The 22,424-nt window shown below is 41.8% G+C and overlaps 1 protein-coding gene across 13 annotated transcripts in view; it reads right to left on the bottom strand.

The window, feature by feature from the left end:
- ARHGAP24 (Rho GTPase activating protein 24) overlaps nt 1–22,424 on the bottom strand; it is a 193,144-nt gene that overhangs the window by 39,868 nt on the left and 130,852 nt on the right. Inside the window, exon 1 of one of the 13 annotated variants that reach the window (XM_040556730.1) lies at nt 2,785–2,923. The exons of the other annotated variants lie outside the window; for them this stretch is intronic. Coding sequence (XP_040412664.1) covers nt 2,785–2,863 — 79 coding nt within the window. The 5' untranslated portion in view covers nt 2,864–2,923. Of the gene's footprint in view, nt 1–2,784; nt 2,924–22,424 lie in introns of those variants that run through there. 13 annotated transcript variants of the gene reach the window in all.

The raw sequence follows: 22,424 nt of genomic DNA, 5'->3' as shown, positions 1-22,424 counted from the left end.
AGCTGTCTTGCTTCCAAAAGGAAATGAGAGGATAAATGTCATCGGTAAACAAAACCAGCCCCATGCTGTTCCAAGAGCCATGGGGCCTGCACTCATCTGTAACCTGATATATGCACTGGAAGGTTTGCAGCAGTTACTATACCACAACATAGAGAATAAACGCAGCAAGAGAGAAGTGTGCTTTGAACAAGTGGGGACGAGTCCATCTTTGTTTTCAGGAACACTGTGTCACATTCCTGGCAATGACATTTGCTGCTCCTGAGCGTTGCTGGGAATCTCTGAGGAGAAGGCAGCTGATGCTAGGAGCGGGCACAGCACAACCCGCTGCTTTGGATGGGTCTCATGAGGAAGAGGGAACACACTGATTTCTATTCCTTGTAAAGGACAGACCAGCACTGAGAAGGTAGAAGTCAGAACCTGGCTCACCACAGGTTTTCACACCTCTAGTACTGCATCAGTTCCATCCTAATGGGCACTACGCTAGCTCAAGAGCAGATGGGGATTCAAGCCACCCTTCCAGCAACTGCAGCAGGAACAAACCCTTCTAGAAAGACAGCACCAGACATTTTGAAGCCCTTTCATTGAGCCAACAGCATGTGCTATATTTCATGCAAAAACTACAAACCCCATGAGTTTCTGTGTTTCTCTTTACAGCTTCTTCCATCCTTATCTTTGATTTTGGTCATATATAACGTAAGTATTTCTGTTCTTGCCTCAGGAACACTGCTAGTCTTCTGCAAGGTGCCATGCTCAGTGGCTAACAAATTCAACCATGACTTCCTGGCACAACCATTATGAATAAACTTACTTGTATACACCAGGTTCTGCAGAATTAAGCCACACAACTGCAAAAATAACTTAAACACAGTTTTACAAACACAAGCCATATTTTTCTAGACATAGGCAGATCAAACTGACAACTCATTCTTAGGGTTTAAATCATTACTCAAAACTTAAATTTGAACTTGGAAGCAAATGAAACTCATCTTCTGCCAATTGCACCTATACATACAGCAAGCATGTGTTCCCACACACAGCATCCCAAGGACTGATGCAGCAACCTGAAGTACAATGCAGGTATGCTTTAGGATGTATCACAGTTTAAAAGTCTGAAAAACACTATTTTTTTTTCTAAGACATTGTTAAAGGTAGCAAAGAACCTATTTTAAGTGCCGACACTACATAAAAAACAGCGTGTGTTTTATTTTTTGGAACATTTTCAGTTACTACCATAGCAACTGCTACAAAACAAGGGCCTTTTAAGCTTCGTTCCACCATTTTTACCTTTCACGGAATAGGAGGATGAGAGTATGGGAAGGAGGAAGCATCAGCATTCCAAACAGCAGCACTCCACACCAACCCCGTCCAGCAGAAAGCACGTGGTCAGGCCCTGGAAATGCACACCCAGCCTCTACGTTTTTTCTGGCCAAGCTGCCTACAGCCAGGACAAATCTCACACTTAAACACAAAGAGTAGACATGACACACTCTGCTGAACCTGGTCCCAAATTTGATATAACATCTAGAGTACTTGACCTGGTAAGACCCAGAAACAAAGATAAAAACAAAAAGCCTCAATATATTGCCTATTAAATGTAATAGTAATAAACATAGTATAGAGAACAACCCTGTAACATAGCTGTGTCCTTTTCTTTGCTGATAAAAATCCTATTTACACTATCAACTGTATTTCAGGCATCCTTTTACAGACCAGGACCCTGTAAGGTGCTGTACAAAAAGACGTGTTCATAGAAAACAGAATTCAGATCTAAGAATAAAACAAGAGGTGACTTGATTTTCTTTCTAAATAGGGAAGAAAAAAAGATGACAACCATAGCCATCTAACGACCCTCCTTCTTGGATGTCTCTCTGGTCATTCCATATTCTTTTAATAGTGTACATAGTTAAATTCAGCAGATTATGTGAGATTTACTCAGTCATAATTTTCTAACAAAAATGCTTTCTGGAGAGCGCTCTCCAGTTAAACTGAATTAATCTTGTGAGTCTAGATATTTGATTTACAGTGGAGATTCCAGAGCAGTACTCTAAACAACTAACTCAAGTAAACACCCATTCAGCTAATACAGAATTAATGTGTTTAATTTAGCAGAGAAAGAAAACAATGTTTGGTTAGATTTCTTTTGGTCTAAGAAAGCAAAGGTTTCCTAACGAAAGAGCTCCACCATTTTATATCAGTACTTGATTTATCTACCTTGTAATTAGACCCCTTTCTTTTACACCACAATATGAGCTCTTGCAGGGTTCATCTACTTGCGCATGAATTTAGTTGTTATTCAAAAATTGACAGCAGCTGGTCTTAAACCTTGCTAAAAGATTTGGGGGATACAATAGTGTGTTTAATTTGTGTATTATTGCAACTGTTAATTTTCTAGTGGGACTGTATTTAAAATACAAACCAAACAAGAGTATGGGGAAAGACAAGAAGAAATGCCCATGGTTTGGTAAAAAGTCACCTCAAATAACTAGTTATCAGTGAAACTTAAACAGAATGACAAGGACCTTTCTACATCTCAGTATGTCCACAGGATCCCTCTGAAAGGTACTGTTTAAAATCTTCACTCTTGTTTTTTCTTCCATATATTACTGTAACAGCTATAATGGAGAGTGAGTAGATCACCTTCTCCAAAAATGAGACATCTTATTTGTACCATAGATACTGGCATTAAGTGCCTCAACTTGAAAATGGTGCTGTGCATGGAGTCCATTAGAGATGTGAATGTATCCTAATCCTTTCCTATGGGCATGCAAACCATAATTATTTTACCTGTTTTGTTGTATAGCTCCAGATTATGTCTTTTCAAGTTCCCTTTCCTGCATTTGCAGTCCAAATACAGGAGACACATAATGCTGGGGGTCCTGGCCTGCTTGTGGCCAGCCACCTCAAAGGGCTGGAACACGAACTCAGCTTTTGTTTTTCTTTTCCACTCATTACTTCGCAGGTGTCACAGGACCTGGAAGGAGCGGAACCCAGTGTACCTGATCAAAGAAGTTGACTCTGACATATTCAAGATGAAAAGCTGCTGTTCACACAACTGATGTTTACATCCTGTTCCTTACATCCTCTGGTTACTGCCAAACATAAGTGGATCCAGTTTGCTTCTCGAAACTACAATGTAATATTGCATTTTTGTTTGTACAGTCCCAACCAATCCATAATCTGTTTTGTTTTGTTGGCAGCATCAGAAATGAATTACATCTATTGAATAAATCAATCCAGAGCATCCATTTGGACTGGAAACAGTGAAACACACAATGCCATGGTGAATCGTCCAACTCAAAGAGGTCAGATTTCTCCCCCTGCCCCTCCTCCTGCACTAGCACTGACTTACGGGTTCCTAAATGCCACTCCTGCCTCCTCCAGCAGCTCGGTAACTGGTAAATACAGACTGCTGCTGCGCTTCCTGACCAGGACAGCCTGAGACCACTCAGCCCCATGCTGGGCGCAGCTTTGTGCGCTGAGCTAGCGCTGCTTTGATACAAGCGAGGCGAGGTATTTTAAGAACTCCTGCCAGCAACCGGAAAAAAATAATTAAAATACAGAAAGGCCAGTTCCTGCAGGGATCCACTCCACAGGGGAAAAGAAAGGGAACAGCCTGCATTTGCTCATGCAGCACCACAACACACAGTTGGAAAAGCATAAAGAGGTGGTGACAGAGTTGAAAGGCGATTGTTTCCTGAAGTATCAGGCTCAACAGCTCACCTGCTTTGTATCATCTGCTGATAAAATGTGAATGTGCACAGACATTTTGCACTCAGCTGGGAAAAAAAAAGTCAGGTAATGTGTTTTGTTTTCGGAATCTCTTCCTGTCCAACCCAACACCTTTCTCCCACCTGAACTCACAGAGGCTGAACTCAGAATCAAGTATTTGTCATTTTAAAAGCATCTTGAATTTCTTACAAACAGTAGTTCCAGCATCCTTGAGAATGAAATGTAAAGGGATTAAATTCATACCATCTGTTTAAAAGAGATTTTTTTTCCCAAGAAGAACATCAAAAAGTAGGATTAATCTGATTTTTTTCTGAGCTGAGAATATCATGGCCAACCTCAAAAGAATATTCACATTCCAATAAAAAAAAAAATTGGAGGCCAATTTCAAAGTGAAACAGTTCCCAACTCCCTTCTGCATTTCATTAAGCCACAGATTCTGAAACCCTCATTCTCAGCTTGGGAACTGAAAGATGGTGAAAAGCAGATTGGCATTACAGCACAAGCCGCTGGGTTTTCTTCAGAAACAACCTCCTGCTTGGATTCTTCACATTTGTTTTCTAAATCTTTTGTTTCTCAGGAAAATGTTGAATAGAAAAATTTCAGTCTGGTAACATTTTCAATGAATACACAGATATGCCTATATAGTATTGAAACAGGAGCTCCTAGTTACTCATAAATTCAGGAAAAAAAAAAAAAAGATTTATAAGCCATATACATCCAAAAAGGTTTAGGAGCTGATGCTTGGACATAAATTTCTGAAAATCTTACCTGAGGTTTTTTTTTTTTTTTTTTTTTTAAGAGTATCTAGAGTATCTTTCAGGTAGTTCTGGCCACTACATGGTCTGGAATTTCTAGCTGCTACTGTCCATCACCACTTCTGCATAGGCACACTAAATAATGCCTTCCTCTTCTCCTCAAACATCTTGTATCAGCCGAATCCTCACAGCTGTACCAGCCTTTAAGGTAGAAGACCTTATCAGGTACACTGATATTCCATACAAATTGTTTGCAAATCACAACAGTACACATCATCTCTGTTTTGCATAAACCTTCTGATTCTAGCCCCCTGTAGAAATAAGTGCCAACCCTCTGTGCAACATAGCAGGCATGCTCTTCTCCATTAAGTGTACAATACTAAGTAATTTATAGTTCCTGCTCAGGACTCCAGTCAGTATTTCTTTACAAGCAAAATAGCAATAATTACCACAGAATTCGTGACGCTCTCCCAATATACTTGGTGTTCCTAAATGTTCTCTGTGTTGCAAATTAAGTGCATGGTAAGTGACATACTTAATGTGTTTCTCTGGAAAAGCTCATGTGCATTTACTTCATCAACTTGCACTTTACATCGTTTGTATTCAGACTTTGTAATCCAAAGCAGTAATCATCTCTGCAAATGGCAGGGGCTACTAGGGTATCACGGACCAAGATGAACAACCTTATTTTCTTTTCTTTTTTTTTTTTTCCTAATGGAACTTCTTGTTTAAGAACGAAACAGAAATAATGATTACCCAACCTTGTTATTAACACTAATCACTGCTGCTTTAAGCAAAGCTGTCTGACTTGACACACTGATGAGCTTCTACAACCATTCGATATCAACCCACACTAAGTTGATATGGGACAATTTGCCCTTCAAACTGCCCTTGAACTGTGAGGCCAGTTTGAACACTAAACACTTTGTGGTCATTCCAACTGGGCCAGCAGAATAATCTAACTGTAAAAAGCTTGGTTGTAACATGGGTTGAAATTTGCAAAGCAAAATGAGGGAGCTAAGCACCTGGATGATTGTATTTTAACAGGATTTTAATATCTAACTGGCTCTGGGATTCATTGAGAAACCTTTCCTTATGGCAAATGCAAATATGCTTGAGGCTTCTATTACAGTAGGACAGACTTAGCAATGGCTGCTTCTCAGATAACTGATTTAAAGACATAACCGAAAGAGACACAGCTACTTGAACCTTGCAGCATTACTGAACTGCACATATGCTTGCTAAGCAGCAAGCATATGTTCTTACAGCTGTGTTGTGGTGGAGGGGAAGGTAGGGACCAATGAATTTCTGCAGATCAGCTGAGGACTTAGTTCTGATGATGCAGATATAACGTGGGGCTTGCAGACAAAAGCTGGATTTTTTTTTTTTAATTTTATTTTCTCAAAACCTTCTTTATTTTGCATATGCCTGGCATTGCTTCTACTATTCTCCACTATGTAAAGCTTTACCAAGAACTGAGTACCCACTTAGTTAATCTAGGGTGAAAAAAAGGAGTATATAGTCCAAGACCCCGTCAGCCCTCTTCTTTTTCTTTTTTTTTCCACACAATTAAGATAGTCTGGAGAACTGAGTTCTTCATAACTATGCAAAAGCTCATGTGAAAAAAAAACACACCACCACCTAAAAAGAAAAAAGCAACACTATGAATATCAGAGTTAAATACTCCATACTTACAGGAGCTTCAGCATTACTTCTGAAGCGACTGTTAGATAACGCATGCTGTATTTTCTCATCAGGGAAACCTGGTCCATTGAAACTCTACACAGAGCCTTGTATTTTCTGACAAGGTTCAATTCATTTATGTCTTCCATGGCACAGTTTCTCTAAAGCATGCCTGTATCAACTTGGAGTAAAAGAGAGCACCCTGGAAGGGTCTGTTTTAGAGACATTATCAGAGCCATAAGGTGGGTGAATACTCCAAGAGCCAAAGGGAAGAGAAAAATCACCCTGAGCTAGGCTGCAATGAAGAAGTTACACTCTTTGCAACTAAACAATCACGTCCTAAAATGCCTGATAGTTTTATCTTGCATTGAATTCCACAGAAATTAAAGTACAACCTAGCAACTCTTAGCATTTCATTCATATTCACAATAACAAACAAACAAACAAACAAAACAAAAACTACAACAAAAAAACACTGCTCAGCTTAGAGACTAAGAGGTTTAGGGATTCGTGTATCTTAGCTTAATATTTGATGATTCCCAAGATTTCAGGATTTGCGTTTTGAAGACCTTCATGGCAAAACTGAGTCCAAAAGTTTGTTTTTAGAGAAAATGGAAGCTGATAAATTAACATGTTGTCACTACTGCAGCACCTGTTCGAATCCCATCATAAGAGATGCTGAAAAAGAAGCTGAAACATTTCACTTCCATATGAAAAAGAATACAATTGAGTCATACCAATAATTAAAACAAGGAACTTCTTGCCAGCTATTCCTGGTCCAAGAAAGACCAACCAGACTAGAAAGATCACAGAGATACTAAGAAAAAAATCCCATATGCTTTGTAATTTTCACTATATTAGGTGAAATACCTTGACTGGTATTCCACTAATCTTTGGACAGATAAATCTATCTGGATGGCTAGGTGTTACAACACAGCAGTAGCCACCATTAGAAATTAATTTCTAAGCATTTTCTAAAATGTATTCCATAAAACTTGCCAAATACTCTGTTTTATTGTTCTGTTAAAACCAGAGCAGGTATCAGACCCACTGCGTTATTCTGAGTGCCATTACGCCTCTACAGCCTTGATGACAAGTAATAGACGGGGTTGAGAAAGATAGACAAATTACAATTCCAGTTCTTTTACCCAGGGCTGCTCTTGTCAGGCTCAGTGCTGTTGTGTCATCTGAAAGGAGATGGCCTGTAGATATGCTCAAATCCCCTATATGTTTAAATGATTAATACCACCACATGAGAACCTTGGCTTTGAAATACATAGTTATCAAACTGACTGTTGTTTTACTACCAAACCATATCAGAGGCCCTATTTAATTTCTCTTTCCACACAGAACTAATACGCTTTCCTCAAGAGAGTAATTAAGAAACTGCAAACAAGTCAATACTGAAGGTACTGCTTTTTAAATACCTGAGTATAAAGACACTTTTCTGCTGATAGCGTCCAACCTGATTTTGTGTTAATCATCTTGAATAACAGTTCTTTTCATTGAAGGTGTATTGGTTTTTGTGCATATTAGCTTTTAAGCATAAGGGCTGCAGGCTAATTGAAGTGGTTAAATGGCAAAAGACTGCTAACACAAGTACATTCCCTGGTGGGCTTTGTGCTCTATCACAATTTCCCCACTTGCAGTATAAGCCTGAAAAACAGCAGGAGGTATTCAAGAGGGGGAGTTGCTTGCATGAAACTCTGAATCAGCTGCTGTTGGATACCTGAAAGCAGGCTCAGGAAATGTATTCACCATCTGTAACATGATGAATAGTCTGTACCAGTAGCTTTCAGCCGTGCTGCAGGGCTACAACTGCACTACATGCCTATAAAGGTTTTACAGAAAAGCATCTTACATGATAAGAGCATGAAACAGTGCTATATACACGTGTTCTGTGTATTGCACAGCTACCAAAAGTCTTTGTGCTAACATAATTATTGCATAAATACCTCAGCACAAGCTGTGATGCTTGCTCATCAGCAGTCATAACTATGTTGAAAAATGTAAGTAATGAGGGAAAAGAAAGCAGTGAATTCAAGCCATCCCTTGTACATTTAAGAGCTCTTATTTTTCCAGAGCACTTATCTTTTCAGGCACACATCTCACTCTGCCTCTCTTCCCTACTTTTGCTGCTCTTTCTTTATTCCCAGTTTAAAATTCACCTCTGCTTCAGGTGGATTTCTCTGTTAGCCACCTTATCCTCAGACACAGATCCCACTTATTCTGCCACATCTGTTCCTCCTTCCCTTTCCTGTAACTAAGACGCTGGTGCCAGTACAGTTAACTTTTGCATTCCCCCTTGACCTCGTGCCATTCCCACTTAAAAATCTCATCTCTCTTCTTGCTCAAGGCACACCGCCCAGAACATTTTGTTTACAGGCTGCACTGAAAGGCCATCACATCGTGTCGACCCCTTCACAGCTCTGCACTCCGCCAGCCCCTGAGCAGCAGCACACATCGCTGCCTCCCTGGTTAATCAGTGCCACGTGGAAGTCAGAGGCATGCTTGCTTCGCACTGCCGATGATAGTTTTCAGCCTTCCAGAAAGAATTTTTCAATGTTGTCAGCATCCTTGTGATATAAAATGCTGTCTGAATGTTTGCTGTTCTATTGTTGCGACTTTCAGCTGTTTTCAGAGCTGTTGGTAACATTTTTGCATCCCTTAGTGAATCCACTTATTTATGTTGAAGTTCTGTGAAACTGCAACAACAAAAAACACTGTTCTACCTCTTTTTCAGCCATGCTGAGATGAATCACATTCTTCTGCCTGTACAGTCAATATTGGAAATGAACTCACAAAGCAGATAGGAAAGAAAGGACAGATTTCCAGGATGCAAGTCAAACTTTAAAGAGAATAAATAGCTTCAGTGCAGATGACTGTAAATACACACCTTGGCACTAATGTGAAATTTTCTAATGCTGACAAAAACAGTGCAGGGAAACAGTGAAATAACTGGATGGAACCGCAAAAGTTGCATTCAATATCACTTTCAAGAAAGCTTCTCACCTTTTCTCTTGTAGTGGAATCTCACATGGGTATTTTTGCATCAAGACGTGGAAGATATAACTAAACAAAAAGCAGAGTTTGGCCACAAGAAATCCACTCCTCTACATCCATCCTTTCTGCTAGGATTTGAGAGATACCCAGTATTGATCCAGTTACAGAAAATGTGTTGGGGGACCCACTTGTGTGTCATCACTTTCAAAACTTGTACTGTAAAGAGCCATCCTACGAAATAATGAGTTCAAGAAAGTACAGATTAAAGCAAAGAGTCTTGCCAAATTCCATAAACAATTAAAAACATTAAAACATTGTGGCTTTTTAGTGAAAACTTGGAAACACAGAGGATATAAAATCAGACTGTCAAAGCCTTATTTTTTGGACAAATTAATCAGACTACTTTTGTCTATTGTTTCCTGGGAAGACAAGCATCAGTGGAGTGGCAAGAGATTTAGTGGGTCCCTTCTCTGCTATCTGCAATAGCTGATTTATCCTGAGAGAATACAAATGACAGCCAACTTACAATTTTCTCTGACTTATATGACACACCTTAAAGACAACTTACTGCACTCCTATCATTTGACAATAACAACCTTCTTTCAAGTTGGACACCCAAAATGACCACTGTGTAACTTTAAAATAAACATAGAGATCAGCCACATATGGAGAAACTCTCTGTAGGCACGTACCTGAAGAGGAGAAAACAACCCACACGTGCATTTGCTGGTCTATACATAGCGACCAATATAGAAAGATGCCTTGCAAGTAGACTGTGAGGGCTCTACTTTGGCAAAAAGCAAAATCCTAGAGCTGCTGCTGCTGGAGAGGTGGCTGCCCCGTGCTACCAAGTGCTTTCTTTGCTTTTCAACCTCACATCATGAACTGCGCTGAAGTGCAAAGAACTAACTTGAAATGGATTATTTTGAAAGGTCAGTTCCTCAGCACTTACTTGTTTGGCATTTGACCTTGAAGGAAGTTAAAACTTGTCACAATTTTAAGAAAGGAAGGATCGATACCAGAATAAAAGTTCTTAAGTGTACAACCACCCAGGGCCTGGGGGGCTTACCTTTAGCCATGGGCACATGAACTTCAGCGTGCAAACCAGGATGCCTAGATACCACACCTGTGTCTTCCTTAGCCTTAACAGGAATGACACTCGAAGCACATGCTCACCTCAGCTCTCAGCATGCGCACATTAAGCGCCCTGTTCCTCCTAAACATGGACTACCCCGAGCCTTCAGCAGCTACAAATCTAGGTGCTCTTTTATCCCTCTAAACTTGCTGCCGTATGCAAAACAGAAGGGTAGGGGGACTGGCACATCACAAAAACAAAGTTGAACAGCTAAATTATTGTGTATCTCCTTTGGAAAGCAAGCCAAAAAGAAGAGCATTGCTCAGCAGGCAACTGTCTAGTACCCCAGGACAGTGAAATTGCTGGTGCTCAGCCATATATTGATCCTGTCCTTGTAATTCTGTCTCATGCAACAGCTGAGGTCATTGCTCCACACAGGCAAGAAGACATGTTTGTTTCTTAGATAACAAAACTGTTTTGCTACACAGAAATGTTGTTCTTCTAATTTTACAGGGCAACGATTTTGTTAACATCTGGCAGTAAAGATACCGCGTTTCCAACAACTTTGAGGGACAAGCAGTTTCACTTCTCCAGTGGAAACTGCACATGCTCTCCCCCAGGTTCTGAGCATGGTGCTTTCCAGTTTGCACTGAATTATGCTCAACTTATAAGTACTTCATTCTACACAGCACAGAGCAACTAGTATTTCATCTATATCTGGCCTCTAATTAGATCACAGTTGAAAATAATAGCTCTTCGTGGCATGTATACACAACCCAAAGGATACAGATATGCTAACTGAGCAAGTATGTATTATGCATACACATCACTTCATCATAATGCACTTGTTTAATAATGCAAAGCCATGTTTTAGCAGTTCAGAAAACAAGAAAAGTTACTCAATGAAACTTGAGGGCTAATTGATGTACACAGAAGAGCTAATAGAGAGTTATGCCTCTGCATATCACCCTCTCGGTTACCTAAAGCAGCAGGAGGTTTTAGTTAGCAGTTCAGGACGTTTGTTCCTCAACTCCTCTGAAATCAAATGTCTCCAGGAGCACTGTGCCTCCAGCAAGGCTAAACCCAATACAAACTCAGACAGAAGCAGCGCCGCTTCATGAATTATCAGCTCAACTCCTCAGTCCTTTAAATGTTTCTGAGATTTCTAATTCAAGTGCAGCTTTCCTCCAGGAAGAGTCACCAAGCACCAGTTATCTGCAGAGCACAAAAAGCGCTCAGTGCCTTGCAAATCTCCACACGTACCTCCAACACTAGGAAGTTTGTTCACTGCTGCCTACATCTTCCCCCTCAGAGGTACATCACCGGGCTCGTCAGAGAGCACCTGCCAAAGGCTCCGGGCCGGCTGGTCATAGGCTTAGGTGGTCTCAGGGCTTTTGTGACCAACGGAGCTTTAACTTCTCAGACCAGTGGTTTTGCCCCCAGATCCTCATTCCATCTGAGAACAACCCACAAATATACTTATGATGCAGTTTAAAAAATAGGTCGGGTCTTCACATTCGAACTAATCGCCACAAGCTTTTTTTTATGGCAAAGAACTGCCAGAGGGTGATTCATCCGAGCTATCTTTGGAACCTCTTCTAGGATGAGATGAATCACTCCGTGGAAATATCAGATCTCTTCTGAGCTGTTCATGTGGGCACCCTCACATCAGCTTTCCATGCAAGTTCACTGACATGAGAGTGTGCCTGTGTGCATGCTTTGAGGGTCCATTTCTATACGCAAATGTTAGCTCCCTGTTCCCTGGGCTGTTCTGGACTGCACACCAACTTTCAGACGTGCCCAGGCATGTGATCATTATTAGCAATTTCTTAAACAGCTAATGGTTGAAAACATATCCCTGAAGTGCCTACAGACTATTTATTTAACAAGAAATATCACTAACCATACCAAGTAATCCTTAATTAAGAAAAAGTTATTCAAGATGATTGTTTTAACAACTGGGAAAAAAAGTTTATGTAATAAAGTAATGACAGCGCATAACAAACATGAGATGGAACTATTAGACATTTCTGATCTATTTTTGGCACGTTTCTTTAGGTCTGTGGAAAGAGTTAAACTCTGATGATGGGAAATGCGACAAAAATCAATGACAATCTGGCAGCTGCGAAGTATGAACCAAAGCAGCCACACACTCAGCAGATGCGGGCTAACACTGGGGAGACAGCATCTGTCCTTCAGGTAGTCGTTTGAGCTTCTCATGAAGCACAGAGCCTGAACCACAGAAAAGTTAGAAACCTGGGGCAGTGACCTAAAGATGACATGAAAATATCTGCTGCTGACAGAACGGGAGAGAGGAATTTAACTGCCACTGGATCCTCTGAAAAATTTACTGTTCATAAACACCACATACAATGTAGGCTGAAGCCTCCATCCAAAGATGGTAGAGTTTTCCAATGTATTACTGCCTATAAAAGAGCATGCTCATGGTAATTTGATGTTAAGGAAAAAGATTTCAGTGACGGTTAACAAGATTCTCTAGCTACATTGGAAGCTACAAAATCATTCAATGTCAAATTATGTTCTTTTGATGAATTCCTAAATTCTGTCACATTCTCTGACAGCGTATAAATTCAATCAAAGGGTTACTACTCATTATCAGGTTAGTATACAATATGGGTGCTATTTCTACATGGAGGTATGTACTGTTTTTATTGTGATGTGCACTACAGACAGACCCAGCAAGTAACTGACCTTAAACCATACAGCATATCAGTCAGAAAGTATTTTTGTAAGAATAAGAACAGAAATTATACGATAATGTAGAAGTTGGTGAGAGATAAATATTCCCAGCAAGATGATTAAATTTATCACCAAAACCTCCTATTCCAAATATAGAGGGAACTGGAGGATCACTTAGTGTGTCGTACATGGAAGTTGCCAAAATCTGGGGGATATTTTGGAAAGGTGTCTCTGGTATCTCAGAAACACTCTCCCAGAATCAATGACAGCTCAAACCGGCAAGTATCAGAAAGCACATGAGGGCACTGCCTCTCGCAAGGTTTCCCACATAATTTCTAGAAATCAAGTTTTCCCAATTAGGATACAAACTCTCTGATGCTTATCCAAACCAAACAGCTGAACCCATCTGAAGTGTGCTGAGGCACACACTGAGAGGGGGGCTGCCCCAGGAGTGGGGTGTTTTAAGTGCCACAAACAACATACCGGCAGAGCCGTGCTCACACGAGGAGCTCAGCAGAAATGCCAGGCACAGCACTTTAAAATGACTTTCCCTGGTCTTATACGGATTAGGCAGGAGCTGCCAGACAAAGCTAAGTTCTCTATCATGGTAAGAGCCGAGTCATTTCTCCCATGTGTCACAGAATAGGATTGGATTCTAGGGTCAATCTATCAGATGCAACCCAATTAGTCCCCAGTTCAAAATCATTTCCTCCCTTGCAGTTCGCTCTATAGAAAGAAATACTGAATTTAGCATTGTTTTATATACTCACAGAGAACTAAATTGCACATTCGCAATCCAGCCCCACGCCAGGAACAGCAGGGGTACAACAGCCTTAGAGCAGGCTGTGGGAATGACTGCTCCTGCACAGCAGTCAGGTGCGACAAGCATCACTCAACCCTTCTGCGAACTCAGCACTGGGAGATGGAGGAGAGGCGCTCTCCTACCTACCAGTGTCTGCTTAGGTTAGAGACAGAGGCTGGAAAAGAAGGAAACGAAAAACTGAACAGAGCAAAAGTAGTTGAAAGACAATATTTAGGTAAGACCCAACTCTGTCTTGCACTTGCAGCACAATTTTCACTTCCTTGCAAAGAATTCATCTTCAAAACATTCCAATGGTCAGAGATATAGCATATCTAAATTATGAATAAAACAATAAAAGTACCTAAAATGTAAATAATTTGTTCAAAGCTTTATGGAAAAATCTATTGTACAGCTCTGGGAAAAGCACCATGATTTAATCCTGAGGGCTGTGTTTCCTTTGCAGGAATTCTCCCCTGCCACTTTCTCCACTGTCAAGAAAATAAATTGGATACAAAGTCACTTTGAACGTTCTTTTTTTTTAACAAATCCCTAGAACTGTGTTCTTGTGTCTCCTGTGAATATTGTACAGAGAATACACTTATTGATAGCAAGGTGAACAGGAACACAGTTTACCACACACTACATTTTGAAGTAGTGAGTACAAATATTCCTGGAAGAATTATACTGTAACTCTTTATCCCAAATTAAAATCTCACAAAGGAGAAAAAAAAACACAAGTTGTTTATGGCTAATTAAACAAAGAAAGATCACACTCTCCTTATATATTAAATACAATGTCAGCTGAAGCCCAGTAATACAAATTACTCTCTCATTAGCGAGCACTGAAGTGGAGGGAATAACGCTCAACTGCCAAGTGACTGGGGTTTTTTTTTGTGGGCAAAAGGCTTGTTGAAATGGATGCAATGACTAAAGGGCAACCTGCTAAAAGACAAGAAGTCACATGACTACACGCTTACCTGTCTGAAGCTTCTGTGGTACCCAGGATGAGAGAAAGAACTGACCTGGCAGTGGGAGGAGGAACTCAAAACAGGCAAAGAGCCCTTCCTGGGAAGCTGGGTCGTAACAGGAGAACCAGGATGCACTACCTGTGCTGGCCATGGCCAGCCTGCCAGGGGACCGAAGTCAAAACTCACCAGCTCAGAGCTATGTGACACTGTAGGGACGACACGTCAGAAGCAGTTCTTCACGTGCTGGTACTAGTCAGCCTGAGAGAAACGTTGCATTGCCATGCTGTGGGATACAGTTTTTTCCTATGTCAGCTCTGGCAGGGGAGTTTGTTTCCTGCCTTCATTTCTCTCTCTTTGCAGTCTCTGACCAGACTCATTTTTAATGCAGAATGGCCTCCAAAGAGTTAGGTTTTGGCCATTGCATCGAAACTGCTGGGAGAGGAAGTGGCCTGTTGGATATACAGATTAATCTGTTCCGTAACTGGTATACACAGAGTAAATAAATTTTATTTACACAAAAGAACTTGATGGTTTCTCTTCTACTGAAGGATTAACTATCAACGCCTTCAAAGGCATCTGGCAACATTAATGTGCAAGCCGTCCCTCTTAGGGGGCTGGACTACTCCAGCAATAACTTCTATTCCACACAACAACACACTGACAGATAGACAAAATGGATGAAAACAGTCCCAAAGACCTGCAGATCCGGCCTCTGTATCCACAGATGGGGTTGGGCCTTCTTCTCTACTAGCCTGTTGCTGCAGTAGTTAGGCTGGGTATGTCCAAACCTACACAGATGTCAGGGCACACTGAAGGAAGGACAAGAGCCTCTCCTTTTGTACCGTCATGCAGCGCATGTGCCAGCTGGGAGTTGTTCTTTGCCACTGACTTACCAAGGAAGCTGAGCAAAGTCCTGCCATTTCCCTCAACTTCAGATGCTCTGTTACAAAACAGGGACAATTGCCTCGTGCTTTTTTCTGCTCGTTTTCTGAGATGAAACGCTCTGTTTAAATGCTGATCAAGTAATATAAAGACACAACATCCCAGGGAAAAGAAAATGAAAAAGGCAGCAGGATCTGAGGGGAGAGACCAGGTTAATTCAAAACGATGGTGGAAATATAATGATACAGTTAGAGTGGCAAACAAATCTAGACGTAATGAATTACTATATTAAACTAAATGTCACTATGCATTCTTACCATGTAGGCGTAATTCTCACAAGAATGCCTTGAATAATTCTGATGAACTGAAACACACCAAGACTGCAATTTAAAATCTAATAGCAAAGTCTACCACTCAGGACTGCTAATAAGATTTCTGCAGCTTAATAGCTTTTCTCCCTGAAAGCAGATTTTGCTTAGATACATAACTAAACTCACAGACCTCTTGTCTCAAATTTTTAGTGCAACTTCCATGACTACTAAAACATGCACCACGTGGCTGGGTGGCAGATTTCTCACCACAGAGGCTGGGCCACCAAAATGTCAACTCTTTCAGTAACCATTGCTCAGACAGACTCGGCTCTGAGATCTGAGCCCTGATCCAGCATGCAGTGATACAACAGGAGGTGTATTTTATACATAAATGGGTGACTTGGAATGAAGCCCCATTTCTGGGGTGAAATCCCAACAGACACACCTAGGCTGCTACTGCAGCAACACTTGAGGCTTCCACAGGAAAGAAGATTGCCAGAAATATGAGAAGTTCTCCTACCGCATGGTGCTCTTGAAGCCCAACTCCTCAAGAAAAATCAAACGTATGGCAGGGGACAACACTGCCATGTTCAGAAGAGGTTTCCTGCTGCAACACAAATTAGTTATTTCTTTGAAATTGGAAAACCTATTAGAGAAGATGCATTCTTCTCTTTTTTTTTTTTTTTTTTTATTTTCCATGGATATCAAGTGACCTGTCATGAGAAGACTCAGTTGGTGCTAAGGGATTAATTGGCTACATGGCATCCCGACTCACAGTTCTGAGGAAAGATAAGCTCAGGCCTGTCCCCAAAAACCATGTCGTCTCCACCACACTGTGCTGTGTCTCAGCTTTAATATTGTAAAGTGCATGTCTGTGACCTCATTTGCTATCCTTTGATGCAAAGCAAAAATCCTGCTTGGTTTACAGCACAAAGGAAATCCTCTATGTCTGCTGAGGAATGCTAGATGACGAGAAAATAAAGCACAAATGCTCAAATTTGTTATAATTCCACATTAAGATAGACAGTGATAAAGTAAAAGAGAATATTCATGAAATAACATGCTACAGTTCAAGTTACAGTTTGCTAATTGAAGTCTTAAAACATGCTGACCAATTAACCCTTGCTTCACTGAGGTGTTAAGTAACAGCTAGGGCTTATCAACCCACATTAATCTAGTAGCAGATAAACATAAACTCTCATTTCACCTACCTGCCATTTAACTGTGTATTTTCTCCATGCTCTTCCTGCGTGCTTCAGTCTCCCAAGGCACACCTGATCCTTCATTCACGTTTTTCTTTTATCTGTCATCCTGCCTGGTTCTGCCTCTCAATAGTAGATCCACACCACATATACTCACGCGGTGATCTGTGAAACCTGTTGGAGCACTTTGTGAAATCTGACTTGGAATATGAATAGCTAGTCTGAAAACTGTTTTCTCATCTAATGCCTTCGTTTGTGTATCCTCCTGAGACCAGCAAGACTGGGATCCGTCCATGCCAGGCCAGAAACGATCGTGAGCCATTACATTCATTACATGAGTCATTACATTCAGCAGCTGCTGCTTTGGGATTTTCCTTGGACTACACATTTACTTGAGCAAGAAGGAAGTAGTTCCCACCCTTGCAAAGCGGAAGTGTGGAAAAATGAACAGAAGGGAGAGCTACAGCAACCTGACAAGGACAAGTGACAAAGGAAGGTCTGAGGAGTTCTCAGGGAGGACTTCAAGGACTTCAAACCTTCAGGCAAGAGGGAACGCTGCGCCTGCAGGGTGTGCGGCCTCAAAAACGAGCAGCTCCCACCTCTGCTGCAGGCAGAGCCGGCTCCCCCAAGCAGCCCGCCCAGCACCGTCCCACCTGATGGGCAGCGTGCTTGTGAAGGACACGCCAAACACAAGCAATGCTTTTAGGAATACTACTAATTTAGGTGTTGTCTAATCTCTTGTGCTTTATCTCTAACTAAACACAACTGTGTACTTAGTAACTTCGCACAAGGTCTAGCCAGTGTTTTTTTTTTTCTTTTTCTTTTTCTAAATGTTTAATGCTCCTGACCTCACAGGTCTGAAGTAGCCGACCACAGACTGGAAGGCTATCACCTGTGGAGAAAGCCTACAGAAGACTGTGTTTGTCTGTGCTCTGACAGGATCTCAGGAATGACCTTTGGGGACAGGATAATAGGCAAGAGTTTCAGCCCTGAGGAGGAGTTGCTAGATAGGGATGTACATATCCCAGAAAAGCCAAGAGAAGGGAGGGTGGCACTGGTGCCTGGGCTCTTTCTGTTCAGGCTCCAGACATTTCAAGCACCTGGGATTCCCCCTCTGACAAACCCAGCCCTCAAGGTGACTCTGTATTGACACTGCACATGCACACTCATGTTGAACTGCCAGCCAACACTGAACAACTGGCTGTGCCCATCTGCCCATTTACAGGGTGCTTTAATGCAGGTACCCTGTAAAAGCAGACATTTGCAATATTCAGTATTTCCACTTAGCTTCCCATCCTCTCTGTTTGGGGATGGATTGAATATTCCCATTCCTGCTACTCTGCCCTGGAGCTTGGGAAGCAACCCCAGGCTTTGATGGCAAAGGCTTTGTTTGTTTGTTTTAAATAGCTGTAGCAGTACAGCATGGTAGATAGGTAGCCATCCTGCAGCACTTCAACAGCAGTATTTCGCAGTGAGTTCACTTCATGTAACTTTGCTATTGCATTCCTTTTCCCAGGCTAACAGAAGCATGTTGAAACCCAGCAACCAACTCCGGCACGTGCAGAACAGCTTCACTCATCCTCATCACACAATTAAAAACCACATCCTGCACGAGGACTAGGAGCTCCACAGAGCCCAGTCGCACTGCACCAGGGGAAGACACCATGCTGCACCTGGAGGAGAGCATCTTCTCCCAGCAGTCCCCTCCTCAGCAGCACCAAAGACCTCCCTTACAGCTCCATAAAACAGAGTGGCACATGAAGAGATCTGCTCACCAGGTAACTGCTGTCCTGAACATAAAAGGTATACTGCTACCACTTAAATAGCAGCATGCTGCCACTGCACATCCCAAAGCACTACAGTCAGGTTAGCCCCATTGAACTCCACTTAATAAGCAAATCGTGGCCTCTTGCACCAGTTTCTGCTTGTGAGTGGCCTTAAGATGTAGCACCATGCAGAGCTCATTACAGTAATCCACTCCTGAAGTAATGAGGTGTTGCATGAATTTGGTAAATTGTGCAACAGAAAATGGTTACATCCTAATGAGGTGCAGATGGAAAGCAGAGTGCATACAATAATCATCTAAGACACTCTATTCCAGCTGTTCTTTCTCCACATTTTGGACAAATGATGTCAGTCCCTCATACAGAGGTCCCACTGCTTCATTACCTGACCACCCTCTCCTAACCCATTTTGCATGGGCCACGGGCACCAAAACGGTCATCCAAAGCCCAAGCTTCTATGTATAACTGCACAAAATCTTCCATTTCACTGTCTGCTGCTGTGAGACAGCTGTGACTGACACATTTGACAATGCATCCGTTTATTTTCTTTCACTAATCTTTGAAAGGATGCTTCAAGTGGCCTCAATAAGGCACATAAACATGAATTTGTTTGCAAAACAAACCAAATTTCTCTGTGAAGCTACCAAGTAATGCAGAGCCTCCCAGACAGCATGTCCATCCTGTCAGAAGATAGTAGCAGAAGCATTCGCGTCTCTCTGTCAGTATTTAAGCACACAGCTGGGGAAACCACAGCCGTGCACCGTGCCTGCTGTGTCAGAGGCTGGTGACTGCCAGATTTCCCTCAGAGACTGCTGGGAGCCGTAGGCTTGCGCCCTCAGCAGATGGTAATCCTCAGCTGACTTTCATGCGGGTGGGCTCTGTAAAACCACTGAAAAGAAAGTTATTGCACAACATTTCCGCAGAGCACTGCACTTAAGAGCCATCCTGGAGCAGGCTAAACATATATCCCTTCAGTGATTAGTATGGGCCAAGAGAAACCAGTTACTGCTTCCCAAGCTATGCCAGAGGCTGGAGATTTTTGTCACCTGTGTTAGCTTCACCAAGGGAAAAGACTCCCTGTTGTCACTTGCCAGGAGCTGTATCCATAGGTCCCAAACTTGACCTCTGCTGTCCAGGAGATGGACTGCTCCTACCACTTCCCACCACCATCACAGCATGGCTTACCACAACCCACAACACCACTAGAAGCCTTGTACATGCTGTGCAGACTGGCTCACCTGGATGCTTGCTTTTGTAAAACCTAGCTGTGCGGATCCCACAGGAAACATGACTACTTGACGAGTGGGAACAGGGAAATGCCACCCAAAACATGCTAACATTGAACACCGACTGTAGCTCAGGTCATAAGCAACCTTCCAGTCAGCTCTACTACTTCTTGCTCTGGTCTTTACAGAGTTCACCTGTGGTTCTTGCAAAACACTTCTGTCCTCCCAGTCTGCCTCTCCCTGCAAGGGGAATGGGAGGTATAGGATCAAAAGACAGACAAGGATATCAGCAGCCTACCAAATCTGCTCAAAGCCAGGCAAACAACAGCTCTGACCTTGGAAGCAGTCAAAGTAAAATTATGTCTTATCTCATTCCCAGCACGGGTTTCTGATTAGTCGGAAGGACACTTAACATGGCGAGAAAGAAGTACCCTCACCACATACAGAACAATCTTGCTTGCACGCAACAAACAATCCCAAGAATAAATCCACAGGAATGAATCCTGACTAATTACTTTAGGTAAGGAGGTGACAGCGTCCTCAGACTCAACTGCTGGGATGCCATCCTATCACTAGGGATTAGGTCGGTTGCTGCTCCAGCCTTAGAATTCAATGTCCTTGTATTTTAATTATTTTGAAAGATATTTTTAACCTGCCAAACATAGCCACTCATTAGACAAGATTGAGGAAGGGTAGAATGGCTTCAAGTATTCCTCCGTGTTGAATGGAGATTTCTGTTGGGTGCCTGGAGGTGCAAAAACCACACTGGAAGGTAAAGGGGGAAGACTGACTGCAGTGCTTGGCTAACAATACACAAGTCCATTAGGGAACAACTATACTGTTTGATCACACTTCAACAAAAATGTAAATCCTATACCATATACAGGGTTAGAAAAGAAATGAGAAGGTTCATGCCATTTGCACCACAGGCTATTCAGAGCAAACCCATATTTTTGATGGTAACATTTGGAGGTGAAGCACTTCAACTAGCTGAGAGTAATTATTTTGGGGGTAAGCAGCAGGTCTCGGAATTGAAATGTAGCTATCATCTACAATATCATCGGTAGGTATTTTGTGTGTGTTTTTTTTTTTTTAAGGAATGAAATACTACCCATTTTGGTTATCTCAGTGTATGCAGTATCAGCTATATCAAGCATCCTGCAAGCCCAAAAACCTTACTGTGAAAAGGAACCAGTCTGCAGAAACCATGGGATTTGCAACAGCCAAACATTCTGAAAAACCAAATGATCTTTGAGAACAAACTATGCTGAAATTGTTCCCAGGCTGCATTTGGGGAAGGGAGAAAGAACACATTTCTGGCTCGAGTCCTAAAAGACAGCCTTTCATTTTCTAACCTGGGCAAGTGCAGAGAGCCTTTATTTAAGAAAATAAACAATTAAATTAGCCAAATATGCTTTCTATTCCCCAACCTACTTCCTCTGTATTTTGTCCCTGAACTGATAATTTAAGGGCAAAGGAGTTGCCGATCCTGACCACTGACTCCATAAAGTGAACTAATACTCACTTTTGGCAGAGATGCAGCAGAAATTGCTAAGTCTCTGAGCCAGGTTCTGGGAACCAGTAATTTATTGGTCATTAGTAAAGGCCAGAACCTGGAAGCTATGCTGCATGAGAAATTTAGGAGAGGCTAATCAAAGAACAGAAAATTAGATTAATAAAATTTCAAAAGGTAAAGTATTTGGAAACATTAACTAAAAAACAGCAAGTATACCACCATCCTGTAAACCAGATGACGGCATTTGAATCCATCTACCAAAGAAACGCCCTCTCCTTTCTGCACCTGGCATGCCGAACACACTGCTGCACACACCTGCAGTAGTTTCCCCAAGTGGCATCACCAGAAGTTCAATGTCCTGGAAAAGCAAGGAGGCTGTTATATGGATATGCAGTACAGGCTAACGATGAGACTTGTGTCTACTCCTGCAAACAAAGTCAATAGCTATTTTTTGTCGCGACATCTGCAAAGGGTCAAAGATAAAATCTGAAACATTTAATTCAAGAGCTTTGCAAATCTTTCCATATTTATGACCATACACAAATAATCTCTATTTGAGATTAAGCATCCACAATTAAGCATTACGTTCATAAAAATAGAAGAGAAGTCCCAACCAGCAACAGAAACCCTGGCTAAACCCAAAGAATAGCTTCTGCCCTCCACCAGAGAAATGAATGCAATTATAGGCATAAATGTCACTGCAAATCACCCAAAGACCAGACTCAGCAGTTCTTCCTGAGCCTGTTGAACGCTCTTTGTTTACAATGGAGGCATTGCAAACTCAGTTC

This window comes from Cygnus olor, chromosome 4 (genome assembly GCF_009769625.2).
Source record: "Cygnus olor isolate bCygOlo1 chromosome 4, bCygOlo1.pri.v2, whole genome shotgun sequence".
NCBI lineage: Eukaryota > Metazoa > Chordata > Aves > Anseriformes > Anatidae > Cygnus > Cygnus olor.
The sequence above is the reverse complement of the archived record's forward strand: the minus strand, read 5'-3'. Positions and strand labels throughout refer to the sequence as shown.